Source organism: Mustelus asterias, chromosome 10, assembly GCF_964213995.1.
Source record: "Mustelus asterias chromosome 10, sMusAst1.hap1.1, whole genome shotgun sequence".
Taxonomy (NCBI): Eukaryota; Metazoa; Chordata; class Chondrichthyes; order Carcharhiniformes; family Triakidae; genus Mustelus; species Mustelus asterias.
In genome coordinates, this window is record NC_135810.1 from 72,739,731 (window position 1) to 72,753,017 (window position 13,287).

Consider the following 13,287-nt stretch of genomic DNA (forward strand, 5'->3'; position numbering starts at 1 on the left):
CCTGCGGGACACCACTTGTCACCGGTTGCCATTCTGAGAAAGAACCTTTTATCCCAACTCTCTGCCTTCTGTCTGACAGCCAATCGTCAATCCATGTTAGTACCTTGCCTCGAATACCATGGGCCCTTATTTTACTCAGCAATCTCCCGTGAGGCACCTTGTCAAAGGCCTTTTGGAAGTCAAGATAGATAACATCCATTGGCTCTCCTTGGTCTAACCTATTTGTTATCTCTTCAAAGAACTCTAACAGGTTTGTCAGGCACGACCTCCCCTTACTAAATCCATGCTGACTTGTCCTAATCCGACCCTGCACTTCCAAGAATTTAGAAATCTCATCCTTAACGATGGATTCTAGAATTTTGCCAACAACTGAGGTTAGGCTAATTGGCCTATAATTTTCCATCTTTTTTCTTGTTCCCTTCTTGAACAGTGGGGTTACAACAGCGATTTTCCAATCCTCTGGGACTTTCCCTGACTCCAGTGACTTTTGAAAGATCATAACTAACGCCTCCACTATTTCTTCAGCTATCTCCTTTAGAACTCTAGGATGTAGCCCATCTGGGCCCGGAGATTTATCAATTTTCAGACCTTTTAGTTTCTCTAGCACTTTCTCCTTTGTGATGGCAACCATATTCAACTCTGCCCCCTGACTTTCCTGAATTGTTGGGATATTACTCATGTCTTCTACTGTGAAGACTGACGCAAAGTACTTATTAAGTTCCTCAGCTATTTCCTTGTCTCCCATCACTAGATTACCAGCGTCATTTTGGAGCGGCCCAATGTCTACTTTTGCCTCCCGTTTGTTTTTAATGTATTTAAAGAAACTTTTACTATCATTCCTAATGTTACTGGCTAGCCTACCTTCATATTTGATCCTCTCCTTCCTTATTTCTCTCTTTGTTATCCTCTGTTTGTTTTTATAGCCTTCCCAATCTTCTGATTGGGAAGGATATGAGTAACATCCTGGAAATAAATGTCATTCAGAAGGTGAAAGGTAGGGAGGAAATAAAAACAATTACAAACTCCAAGGAAAGGGTAGGACAAAAAATATTAGAACTAAAGTCTGACAAGGCCACAGGTCCTGGTGAACTTCTACGGTCTTGAAAGTGGCTGCTGGGATAATAGATGCATTGGTTTTAATTTTCCAAAATTCTGAAAGATCTCATCAGATAGGAAAATAGAAAATGTCCCTCTATTCAAGAAAGGAGACTGAAAGGAAATAACAGGAAAATGCTGTAATCTATTGATAAGCAGGACAGTTAGAAAATCTCACTGCAATTAGGCAGAGTCAACATGGCTTTGTGAAAGGGAAAGCATGTTTGACTATTTTGTTGGAGTTCTTTGAGGAAGTTACAAGCAACATGGATAAAGGGGAACTTATGTACTGTACTTCTGATTTCCAGAAGGCATTTGACAAGGTGCCATATCAAGTTACTATGCAAAATAAGTATTCATAGTGTAGGGGGTAACGCACCAGCAAGAATAGAGGATTGGCCAACTAACAGAAAAAAAGAGTAGACATAAATGGGTCATTTTCTGGTTGGCAAGGTGTAACCGGTGTAGTTTCATAGGGATCATGTTGCTGCCTCAACTATTTACAAATGGTATCAAACTTGGGTGAAAGGACCGAATGTATAGTTGCTAAATTTGCTGACAATACAAAGATAGATTGGAAAGTGGGTTGTGAAGAGGATGCAAGGAATCTGCAAAGGGACATAGATAGGTTAAGTGACTGGGCAAAAAATTGGCAGATGAAGTATAATAATTCTCCACTTCAGCAGCAATAGATAAGCAGCATGTTATTTAAATGGACAGAGATTACAGAACTCGAGATACAGAGGGATCTGGGTTTGCTGGTACATGAATCACAGGTAGTACACAGATACAGCAAATGATTAGGAAGGCAAATGGAGTGTTGTCATTTATTGCAAGGAGAATGGAATATAAAAGTAGAGATAAAAGCAAAATACTGTGGATGCTGGAAATCAGAAATAAAAACAAAATGCTGGAAAGACAACAGGTCTGGCAGCATCTGTGGAGAGAGAAACAATGTTTCAAGTCCATATGACTTCAGAGCTCTGAAAGAATCATATGAACTAAAAACATTAACTGTTTCTCTTTCCAGCATTTTCTGTTTTTATAATAAAGTAGGGATGTTTTGCTGCAGTTGCAAAAGGTGTTAGACCACATCTGGAGTACCGTCTACAGTTTTGATCTCCTTATTTAAGTTCAGACAAGATTTACTTGATTGATCCCTGGGATGGGAGGTTATCTTATGAGCAAAGTTTATGCCTATATCCATTGGAGTTTAGAGGAATGAGAGGTGACCTTATTGAAACGTACAAGATCCTGAAGGGGTTTGATCGAATAAATGCTGAAAGGATATTTTCGCTTGCAGCGGAGGTTAAAATTAAGGGACACAATTTACAAAAATAAGCAATCTCCCATTTAAGATGGCAATAAGGAGAAATGTTTCCTCTCTGAGGGTTGAGTATCTTTGGAACTCTTTTCCCCAGAGAGCAGTGGAGGCAGGGACTTTGATTCTTTTTAAGAAAGGAGGTAGATAAGATTTCTGACAAACAAGAAAATCAAAGGTTATTGGGGCAGCAGTGGAGTTGAGGTCACAATCAGATCCAGCCATGACCTTACTGAATGACGTAGCAGTCTCGAAGGGCAGAATGGCCTGCTCCTAATCTGTATGCAGTATTTAGACAGGAACAGGTTTGACAGTGATGCCCTACCTGATCAAAAAAATCTACCACTTCAATGTTTTTAAGAATAATTGCAAATTTCATTGCAGATAGCACCTAGAACCCTGTAACCTACAGGTCAACAATTCAAGACTTTGAAAATTAGCAAATGTCTTTCCAATTTATTATTAAGTATGATCTTCATTTATCTAATAAGTGATGCAAGTGTTTTGTAGTTGTCCATCTGCTACAAAAAATAGTCTTACAATGTAATTGTAGCAAAATAGGTGACTTTCTACCAACATTCATGGAACATTTAAAACAAAAACAATTCAGCAGTCAATATCTGACAGTCACTGTTTACAATGTAATTGTACTTGCAGTTTTATTAGTCTACAAAAATTAAAATTTGTATGGCATCTGGTAAAATTAAAGATTGACAATGGACAGAAAAAAAGACTAAATTTGAAGCTTGGATCAAGAAACATACTGAGAACAGTCTAATCATCATCCGAATCAGAATCATTGCTCCTTTCTCTAATTGCCCTTTTTTCCATCTTTGTGATGCATCCACTTTTTCTTTGCAGCTGGGAAGGTGGTTCCATCAAATTTCCACTAAAATAAAAGAATCAGATTTCAATCATTTGTTTTATTCTTGAACTGAAACATAAACTCCATTATGTACAAAGTCATATTTTGGAACAAGGTAAAAACAATTGCAACATTTACTTTAAATAGTGTTTTCTCTAAAGCAAGAAATCTGAATCAGAAAATTGCAGTCGTCTCTGGAAGGAATTATATGACAACTATCACTGGCAAAACAGCCTGTTTAACTTCGTAAAAATCTATAACAAACAGTGAACAAATGATGTTCACAGAGATGAGCTATCCTATACAAAACTGACTCCACTTTACTTTTAACTTTTCTACAAAATTTTTTAGAGTCTGTCAATTGGCACTTCACCAGTAGCTGCTGCCTTGTCTCAGTGGTAGCACTCACACTTGGAGTCAGAAAGATGTTATTCATGTTCCAATCCACAGATTACAGCAAATAAGTAAGTATGCAAAGCAATAATGACTCATTGCAGCATTATCAGAGGTGTTGCCCGATGAGATTTCAAACAAAGGTCCCATCCGTCCTCTCGGGTGATATGAAAGATTCTATAGTGCTTTTGGAAGATGAGCAGGAAGTTTCCCTGGTATCCTGCCCAACATTTGTATGAAAAACAGACTCTGGTCATTATTTCATTTGATGGTTGCTCGTGTGCAAATTGGCTGCCATGTTGCTGAAGGAAAGAGCATTTTGATGGCTGTGAAACTCTTCAGTAACATTTGAGAGTGTAAGGGCAGAGTATCACAACTAAGCACTGCCCTCATCAAGAGTGGGCAAATATTTTGATAACAGTATTCTACCTATACTTCCTCTCTAAAGCAGATATATCATTTCTAAAATCCAAAATGTTTAATATGTTTAGCTTTGCATAGAGAAATTAGGCATGTTTTCTCTCTGGAAACCCAAAAGGAACTTGAGATTTTTTTTGTTTTTAAGAACTTCATTTCTATCACACAAACGTAATTAAGATTTTTAAAATATTAATGTCACCCAGATTGAAAATCAAATTTATGCATTAGTGCAGCTAAACTAAAAATCAGGGAGTGTTACCTGTAGTTAATGATAGCAGCACAGCCCAGTCGCCATTCCAAAGTCTCAGTGGTGAAGTTGTCTGTGCAACCAAGGTCATCAAACCCAACTATGTAATCTTTAGCTTTTCCATCTTTCACCAAAACCATTGTTGGAATTATTTTGATTCGTAATCTCTCAGAAAGGAAAGGAGCTTTTTCTGCATTTAATTTAATGAACTTGGTTTCAAAATGCTTTTTAGCTAGAATAGCCAAGTGCTTGTCTACTATCTTGCATCTGTACATAAAAGAGCAAAATAAAATTACACAGCGAATTCACTTCAAAATTTTCACAAACACAGAAATACAAATGCACAAGTTATAAGGAATAAAATAATTCAACCACATTTGAATACTGGGGCAATGCTGTATCAGATGATAGCAGGGTTGAAACAACACCAACCACGGGGTGGTACAGTGGGTAACACTGCTGCCTCACAGCGCCAGAGACCCGGGTTCGATTCCTGGCTTGGGTCACTGTGTGGAGTCTGCATGTTTTCCCAGTGTCTACGTGAGTTTCCTTCAGGTACTCCGGTTTCCTCCCACAGTCCAAAAGACGTGTTGGTTAGGTGTATTGGTCATGCTGAATTCTCCCTCAGTATACCCGAACAGGCGCTGGTGTGGGGCAATTAGGGGATTTTCACAGTAACTTCATTGCAGTGATAATGTAAGCCTACTTGTGACACTAATAAATAAACTTTGAAAAAAAACTATAGTCTTCCAAATTATGAAGGAAAGATCATTTATCAATTATTTACATTGAAGGGTAAGTTGAATACAAAGGCTAATTTCAAGAAAAGCAATATGCAGGAAAACATTTTTCATGCAATGAATCATTGGAATGCTTTTCCACAGTACTGAATGACTGATGTCAGATCAACCGTGGTTTCAAAGAATTACTGGATAATTACTTAATATTTCAAGAAAATAGGAAGGAGGGTGATGCTGTATGAAATCTCTCCAGGGCTAATTTTACATTGCTCTATTTTTATGGGGCATCCGACTTATACTAGACCATGTTGCAAGTTATCCCCCAAAGAAACTAATGGGATGGGCTAGAAAGTCCATTCTTCTCGTTCTCAAATAGCTTATCTCCCAGCTCAAATTCTCTCTCCCATCCACCAGATTCTTTAGGCACTGCTCCATTTGGTCTCATTGAAACTGCAAACTTATGACTTGCTATTATATATACTCCACTCAGCAATGAAATGTGCACATTTAATTAACCTACTCAATTGTCTTTGACGTTCATATGCTGAAATTAGTACTTTGGGGGCTGCTGAATTACTAAGCAGAGACAAACCTTCACTCATGGTGGGGTGCCGATAGAAGGAGTTGGGTGGATCAGATTTAGTGAAGTACTTTGGACCTGGACCAGCAGCCTCCGTCATGTGCACGAGTTAACATCAAGTGATCTTGTCAGCAGCACTGCAATAACGAGCAGAGCTGCTGGCATTTTTTTTTTTATCATCCACCACTTTCCATTATCTGATGTGGAGATGGGAATCTTGAGGATAGTAGGGAAGAATATTTTCTTTTGGTTTAATAAAATTGAAGTCTTGGTAGTCTTATTTGCCAGACACTCAAATAATCACAATTATAAATATCCTCTTTCCCAAGTTCAAACCATATTCGGTTTTGTTGTCTTGCTAGAGAAAATTTGGTTCCTCACCTAAATGTGGTATCTCTATAAAAGTGGCAAACCACATTTTTACTCTCTTTGACCTCTTGAAAAAAATCTTTTTCACTGGGAATCTCTTTGTATTCACCATGGCCCTTGGAAAGCCATTCCTGCATATGAAAAAAATATTAGTGTAATATTTGTATCAAAAAAGTGCAAAATTATGTTTAAATTGTTATACTAAAACAAGTTAATTTGAAAGCTACATTTCATTCCCACAGCCCACCTGAGAGATAAATCAGTCAGTAGTTTAAAAACTGAAATATTTGCTCGAGTTAATACTGCACTTTACGTTATTTGATGAACTTATGAAAAATATTTTAGGACAATAAAATTAACGCAAAATTTCTTGGATGCCACAAAATACTATTCTAGTTCTCGAACATTCTAGTTCTCTATTTCGAACCAATAAACCAATTGTTGTTGCTTAATGAAAGTTTCCACCTGTTTCTGGTGCTGTGCTTTCTTCATTGATTCAAGCCTCTTTTCTCTGAGTTTCTCTAGTTCATCTGCGTCCATCTTTTCAAACTTCTCAATCTCTGTATCTAGTTGTTGTTCAACTATTTCAGTTGTCTGCAGCATTTGCTGCTCAAGAGCTTTACTGAGCATAGCCATCGAGGGGTTACTTGCCATTCTTGCGAATTAGGAATACAATGCCTAAAGGAAAATACATGCGGACATACATGTTTAAACAAAAAAAAGCATATTACAATACTAAGTTTATTATTGTCATGAAGCTGTATTTTACCAAAATTAGGTAGCAGTTTTAATTACACAGTTCTAACCATCTAATTAAATCTTCAGTATAGCGCACATTAAAGTTTTTGGTACACAAAAATCAAACTATTTCTACTTAAAACGTCATAATTAACTTCAATACCAATATATCTACAAAAATAATTTCCTTCCAATTCCGCACCCTCCTCTTCCTGACCCAGTTTCTTCAGTGGACCTATTGACATTCTTTCCACCCTCAGCTGCTGCAGTTTTAAAATTCTCCCCTCCATCGGTTGCTGCACTTCCTTTGTTTCCATAAGTGCTGCTCTCTCACTGAGTAGTGGTTCTTGTTTTCTCCACCCTTTTTTCCTCGGAGTACTCCCAAGGGAAAAAATATCCAAAGAGGATAAAAAGAGGACCAATTCAATAAAAAGGAGACAGACAATAAATATGATGCAAGAAGGGGAAATATACTGTCACCTTCCCGACTGTCGGACGTATTAATTATCTTTCACCACGCAGATGACCTGTTACAAAAAGCTCCTAAAGCCTTCTTCAGTAATCGAAAAAATACAAGGCGTCAACACTAAACCCATTTAAATCAAATGACTCAATATACAATATAACTAAAATGGATATTATATTTAGGTTTGAATATGTCTACAATATTTTAAAAGGGATTAAATTCAAATTTTACCAAAAGTTAGGATTTTGGTTTCAATTTAAAATATGGGGATTATTTCCTTTTTTGCATGGTTTCTCCCGCATTACATAGAGCAGCCAATGTTGAATATGCCAGCCTCGAAAAAAATAATTTTATACTTAGCCTGTTTTAATGTGGTTATGTCTTATTTTAAAAGTAACCCAGAATTGTAACTATTAAAGCATATTCTTAACTGTCGTGTGCCGGAGTAGTTAGCACACAAGGAAAGGAATGAAGAAGTCTATTTGGACAAAACCAGGATCGATTATCATTAACCCGAACAGGACAATCGTATGATAAAACTTCACCAAAAAAACTCGACGATCCCATGACGTAGGCTGCACTTTACAAATACCGAAAATTCGGACCGTGAACATTAGAGGCTTAACCCCACGACTCAAAGTATTGAACCTCTATCTAAGTGGCTCAGAGGGGGGAAGAAATCAAACCAAAGCGAGCTGGCGTTTTTGTGTGCACGGTGAAGCCGCAACTTTCCAACTGCCACCGCTATGCTGAGGCTTAGTCACGCAGCAGCCCGGCCTCCGCCCAGCGCTAAACATGGAGCCTCCACCCTCGGCTCTCTTTGTAAATACAGCGGCATCACGGCTCGGGGCAGCGGCAGACACTGGGCCCTCCTTCGCTCGCTACTTACCCGGTTTGATACGGCCCGAACTCTCCCACCGACCGTTTCCTGCCACAATCTGACAGCGAGGTTAAAGGTCACTGTCAGCTTCCCTGGCAACAGACTCAGATCCGGTCCAAACCGAAATAGAGCCGGGCTGCAGGATGGAGCAGTGAGCCCTCTCTCCTCCTTTCATATCTATCTTTATGTTCCAATAAAGTCACTTGTAGGTGGAGTTAATACCAAAAATTACGAAGTGTTTATCTCAGCTTCTCCTGCAAACGGTTTGCTCGCAAAAAGGGAACATTACAACATAAAGTATTCCAGTGCAGGAGGATGTGTGAAAATTTCAATTCTGTTCTGCTTTCCACACCTATGAGAGATTTTACTGTCGGCTCAGGGAGAATGTCATTGAACCAATAAAGGGACATTTTAGCAATAAGAGAAAACTCCCCCAAATGTTTCAAGCCTGTTTAAAAAAACTTCTAACAACTGGTTTATATAGCACCTTTGGCGTCGTAAAACGACCTAAGATGCTTCATATGATGGGGAGATGCCGGCGTTGGACTGGAGTGGGCACAGTAAGAAGTCTCACAACACGAGGTTAAAGTCCAACGGGTTTATTTGGAATCCTCAGGTGAGTCTCACAACACCAGGTTAAAGTCCAATAAGTTTTGGAATCCTCAAGTGAGCCCTCATCTGACGAAAGAGCAGTGCTCTGAAAGCTTATGATTCCAGAAAAACTTGTTGGACTTTAACCTGGTATTGTGAGACTTCTGACTATGCTTCACATGGGTATTATGAAACAAGGTTTGGCAACGGGCAACATAAGGGCAGATAACCAAAGGTTGGTTAAAGAGGTAAGTTTAAGAAATACTGTATCTTAAAGGCGAGTGAAATGGAGGGGCTGAGGGGTTCAGGAAGGAGGAGTTAAAAACATTCTTACATTTCTTATCTTCTGCTCAGAAAGTTCATCAAACTGAAATGTTAAATATTTTTATCTCTATAGATGCTGCCTAACCTAAGTAGTTCCAACACTTTTTTAGTTTTTATTTCAGATTTCCAGCATCTGCAGTATTTTGCTTTTCTGAATGGACAGTTATTTTAACAAAACTAAACTAAAAGTCACAAATTAATAATTCCAAAATCAATACTTCTACAGAGATGGGGAGAAGGATGAATGGAAATAATAACATGAAAATCATTTAAAGAATGATAGCAACATGTTTTTCTTCATTAAACATTTTCTACAAATTGTAGGATCATAAAATGCAATCAATCATCACTAACATCTTACAGTTCTGATGAAACATCAAATTATGTTTTACTCTTGCCATGGATGCTATGTGACTTCCTGAGAGTTTTAGAAATTCAGATTTCCAAATTTGCACTATTTTGCTTTTGTAGTACTACAAAGGAAGAGAAATCCCTACAGAGTAGTCGTATAACTGACAAGATAGATGGGTCAAAGATAGTGTGGCCAGTAGAATGGAGGAAATTTATGGTATTGGATGATGGATAAGCTATCTGATTATTTAGGATCAATGGAGGAATCTTGAGAGGTGATTATGATGTAGAATTGTGTCAACGTCCATGTGACTAATGCTGTATTTTTGGATAATGTCATCGAAGGGCAGAGGTCCAAGGATAGATCTTTGGCAGATACCTGAGGTAATGGTGGGAGTGGAAAGAGAAGACAGTGCAAGCAATTCTCTTACTAGGATTAGGCAGATAAGAACAGAGCCAGCTGAGGGCAATCCCACCCAGATGGACAACAGTGGAGAGGAGGATAATGTGGTCGACAACATCAACAGCTGCAGACAGATCGAGAGAGGAGAAGAGATAGCTTATCTTTATCATCGTCACATAGAATGCTATTTGTGACTTTGATGAGAAACATTTTGGTGTTCTGCGATGGATAAGTGATTGGAGGAATTCAAACAAGGAGTTTGAGTAAAAATGGACATGGGTTTGGGATGACAACACATTCAAGAGCTTGAAAGGAAAGGGAGTTTGGAGATGTGGAAGTTGTTTGTAAGGCCAATGGAGTCAAGGGTTAGTTTGAGGAAAGGGGTGATGATGGGAGATCTTAAGGGGCGACAGTACCTGGTGAGAGAGAGAGCCATTAAAAAAAGCAGCTGACATGGGGCCCAGGGAGGGAAGTTGGTGATCAACAGTTCAATGGAAATAAGGTCGAGGAAGCAGGAGATGGTTCTCATGAAGAGGATTGGAGAGAAATTGCAGAAAGATGTGAGTTCAGGCCAGGCAAGGGGAGCACTGGAGGAGGTTTGGCACTATGGGCCAGGAAAGTGGAGGGAAAATGGCAGAGTTAGCTGATTGGATGGTCTTAATCTTAAATGACAATAAAGTGCAAGAGCTCCTCTCCCTTGGAGAGGAAGTTTGAGGAGAGAGTGGTTTAAGAAGACAGCTTGCAATAGAGAGACGTAGGCACAGGGGTGGAAGCTTTAGTGAAGGAGTAGGATGGGATGATTGGAGTTGTTGTTTGTATTGTGGAAGTGCCGAGTATCTTGATTAGAGGACATCAAGAGAAGCAGTAGGCTATTTTAGCGACTGTCATATCTGGTTTGGAAACATGAGCAGTAAGTTCAAAGTGCAATGAAGGGGTGCAATATGGATTTGGATTTAGAGAACAACACATTATAAACCCAAAACCTCTACCACCTAGAAGGACATGGGCAGCAGATTCATGAGAATACCACCATTTGCAAGCTTCCCTCCAAACCACACATCATCCTGACTTGGAACTATATCATTATTCCTTCACTGTTGTTGAGTCAAAATCCTGGAATTCCTTCCAAAACAGGACCGTCGATGTACCTACATTATGTGGACAGTAGCGGTTCAAGAAAGCGGCTCACTAACACATTCTTAAAGGCAATTAGGGGTGGGCAACATGAAATGCTGTCTAGCCAAAGATGCCCATGTCCTGTGAAAGAATAAAAAAATACCCTGGAAGGGAGAAGTGAAAGGGGGCATGTTGAAAACTGAAAGGGATCTAGTTGCATCTTTAAAGATAATATCAGTAAGAATCTGTCTTACTGATGCCCAAAATCTAGTTGTGGACTACCTGTTAACCTGTCCCTTTGACATCTTCTGTAAACACTGTTCACTGTTTTGGCTAGCATCTTTGCACTGTCAATAAAGAGTAACTCTTGAGACTGTAAAATTGCTTCATTGGAGACATGTTGACAGGATTTTTCTCACCTTTAGCATCAGTTGAGAGTCATAAGAGAAAAATTGCAAGGAGTTGTTGTAACAGAAATGTGCAGAGCTTACATCCCAAACTCACAGGATCAATGGCGACAGGAGTGCCAACCTCAAACAGGTATGCACATCTTGTAACAGTATACTGGAACAGACCTGCAACAACAACTGCTTTAAGGATCTCTATTTTAAATTGGTGTCTAGGATTGCTAGGTGGCAGTAAATATCCAGGAATTGTCACAGCAAGACAGAGACATCTGGCTTATTGGACATTTACATACTTTTTGCTCTCTTCCACAAACACTTCTGGCATTTAAATTCTTGTGAAACTTTATGCTAATGAAAGAAAGCTATTTATTCTTCCAGCATTCCTTCTCCTCCCTGAATAATGCCTCTGTAGTGTTACAAACACCAACGGATTGCCTAATGATAATTGCTTTGCCGGAAATATATGGTTGAAGAGGAGAACTTTTGATGAATGTAACAGAGGTCAAGTTGCACAAGGGATACTCTGTGTCTACTTGCTAGTATGTGCAAATGTCAACTGATTGAACAGGTCCAGTTAAAGTGACCTAATGAATGCTGTTATGGATAGAGAAAAATGTGGAATAATTTTCCTTTTTTCCCACCTCTCAACTGACCACAAGATATGTTTTTGAAAGTGTTTTAACCCTTAGAGTGCAGTGACTTTTAAGAACAGATACAAAAGAGGCTTTCTTGTGTATTTAAATTAAAGATATATAGATTTTGAACAACACCTTAAGTATAATGGCAACAAACACCCACTTTTCATTCACACAAGATCCACACACATGCAAGAAAGGGTGATTATAGACAAAAGAGAGTATGCATTGATATCTTTAAGAAGAGTTCAAGAATCACTATTACGCTGTTTCTTCGAGATGGTTGTCAGAAACACTGCGGGTCTGAAAATTCTCTCTTGAAGAAGATTCATTGAAGAAAATATGGAGAGTAGGAGTTTCTGTTGATAAACAAATTCCTGTATTGAAGATATATCCTGCAGTTTAAAAGAACTAGCCCCACTTCTTCTTTGCCTATGATGGATTATCTAAGCAGCAATCTTTCTTTAGCTAGGCAAGATCTCTCCCTCTGTGGTGTTGATCCCATACTGTCTTCTCTGGGCTGTTTTTAGCACATTAAGATCGCCCCCATCCCAAGCCAGTTTCTGTCATGTGACCACAGAAGTAATACTTCAATTATCCATACAAATTAGTTGATGTCATAAACCATTGCCACACAATGGGAGATGAATGGTAGTCATTTGCATCACTTGTAATAAAGGGTTTCTTCACAACCATCTTTGTTTCATTTCAAGTTTGCTGACACCAAGTCTTGGGTAACCATTATATTTGGGGTTTTGTAAAGATACAGACAATCCTAAGTGTAAATTCCCACGTGATCTTGTTGCATCCTAGTGTCTCTTCAATAGAAAGTCCTCCAAAAGGTTATTTACATCTTAAGGACTTTCCAGAGACATGTTCAGATGTGAGTTCATCCTTAATTGTACAGAAACCACAAAGTAAGTCAACTGATCCCAACCCCTCAAAGTAACTTGTCGATATTTCATTCCACCTTTTTAAAAGCAAACTGTCCATCTTTTTAATAGGTTTTATGGACATTTGATGCAAGCACAGAAATACAAATATTTTAGGAACTGCAAAGGAGCTGTTGCCACTAGAGAAAGTTAATAAGAGTGCTGAATATAAAAATAAGGAAGTCATGCTAAACATTTACAAATCACTGGCTCGGCCTCTGAACAATTCCGGGCACCACACTTTACAAAGGATGTCAAAGTCTTGGGGAAGGTACAGAAATTATTTACAAGGGTGACCTAATAAACACAAAAATTAAACATGTTTGGTTCCATCTTTGTAGTTACTAAAATATGGGTGCTCATTGGATCACTTCAGCCAAACAATGATCTTCCTGCAAAGAGAAAAAGCAGGTG

The 13,287-nt window shown here is 38.7% G+C and overlaps 1 protein-coding gene across 8 annotated transcripts; it reads right to left on the reverse strand.

Annotated features, from left to right (window-relative positions):
• Nucleotides 1-2,850: 2,850 nt before the first annotated feature.
• On the reverse strand, nt 2,851-8,325 carry txndc9 (thioredoxin domain containing 9). Of its 8 annotated transcripts, none has more exons than XM_078221920.1 (5): nt 8,124-8,325; nt 6,496-6,708; nt 6,043-6,161; nt 4,354-4,608; nt 2,851-3,305 (listed from the first exon to the last, which is right to left on the reverse strand). In XM_078221920.1, exons 2-5 carry the CDS (start codon nt 6,682-6,684, stop codon nt 3,191-3,193), a joined length of 678 nt encoding a protein of 225 aa, XP_078078046.1. In that variant the 5' UTR covers nt 6,685-6,708; nt 8,124-8,325; the 3' UTR covers nt 2,851-3,190. The 8 variants fall into 8 exon arrangements, with proteins under 8 accessions (XP_078078046.1, XP_078078047.1, XP_078078050.1 ...); XM_078221921.1 differs by having other exon boundaries at nt 8,120-8,293; XM_078221924.1 differs by having other exon boundaries at nt 6,971-8,135.
• Between the last annotated feature and the right edge of the window lie 4,962 nt (nt 8,326-13,287).

Excerpts from the sequence above, each read along its gene's own strand:
- txndc9 (XM_078221920.1), bottom strand. The coding sequence starts at position 6,684 with ATGGCAAGTAACCCCTCGATGGCTATGCTCAGTAAAGCTCTTGAGCAG. Across the intron at positions 6,162-6,495 it reads AAGCACAGCACCAGAAACAG|GAATGGCTTTCCAAGGGCCA; the intron begins GTGGAAACTTTC and ends TTTCATATGCAG. Across the intron at positions 4,609-6,042 it reads TATAGAGATACCACATTTAG|ATGCAAGATAGTAGACAAGC; the intron begins GTGAGGAACCAA and ends TTTTATGTACAG.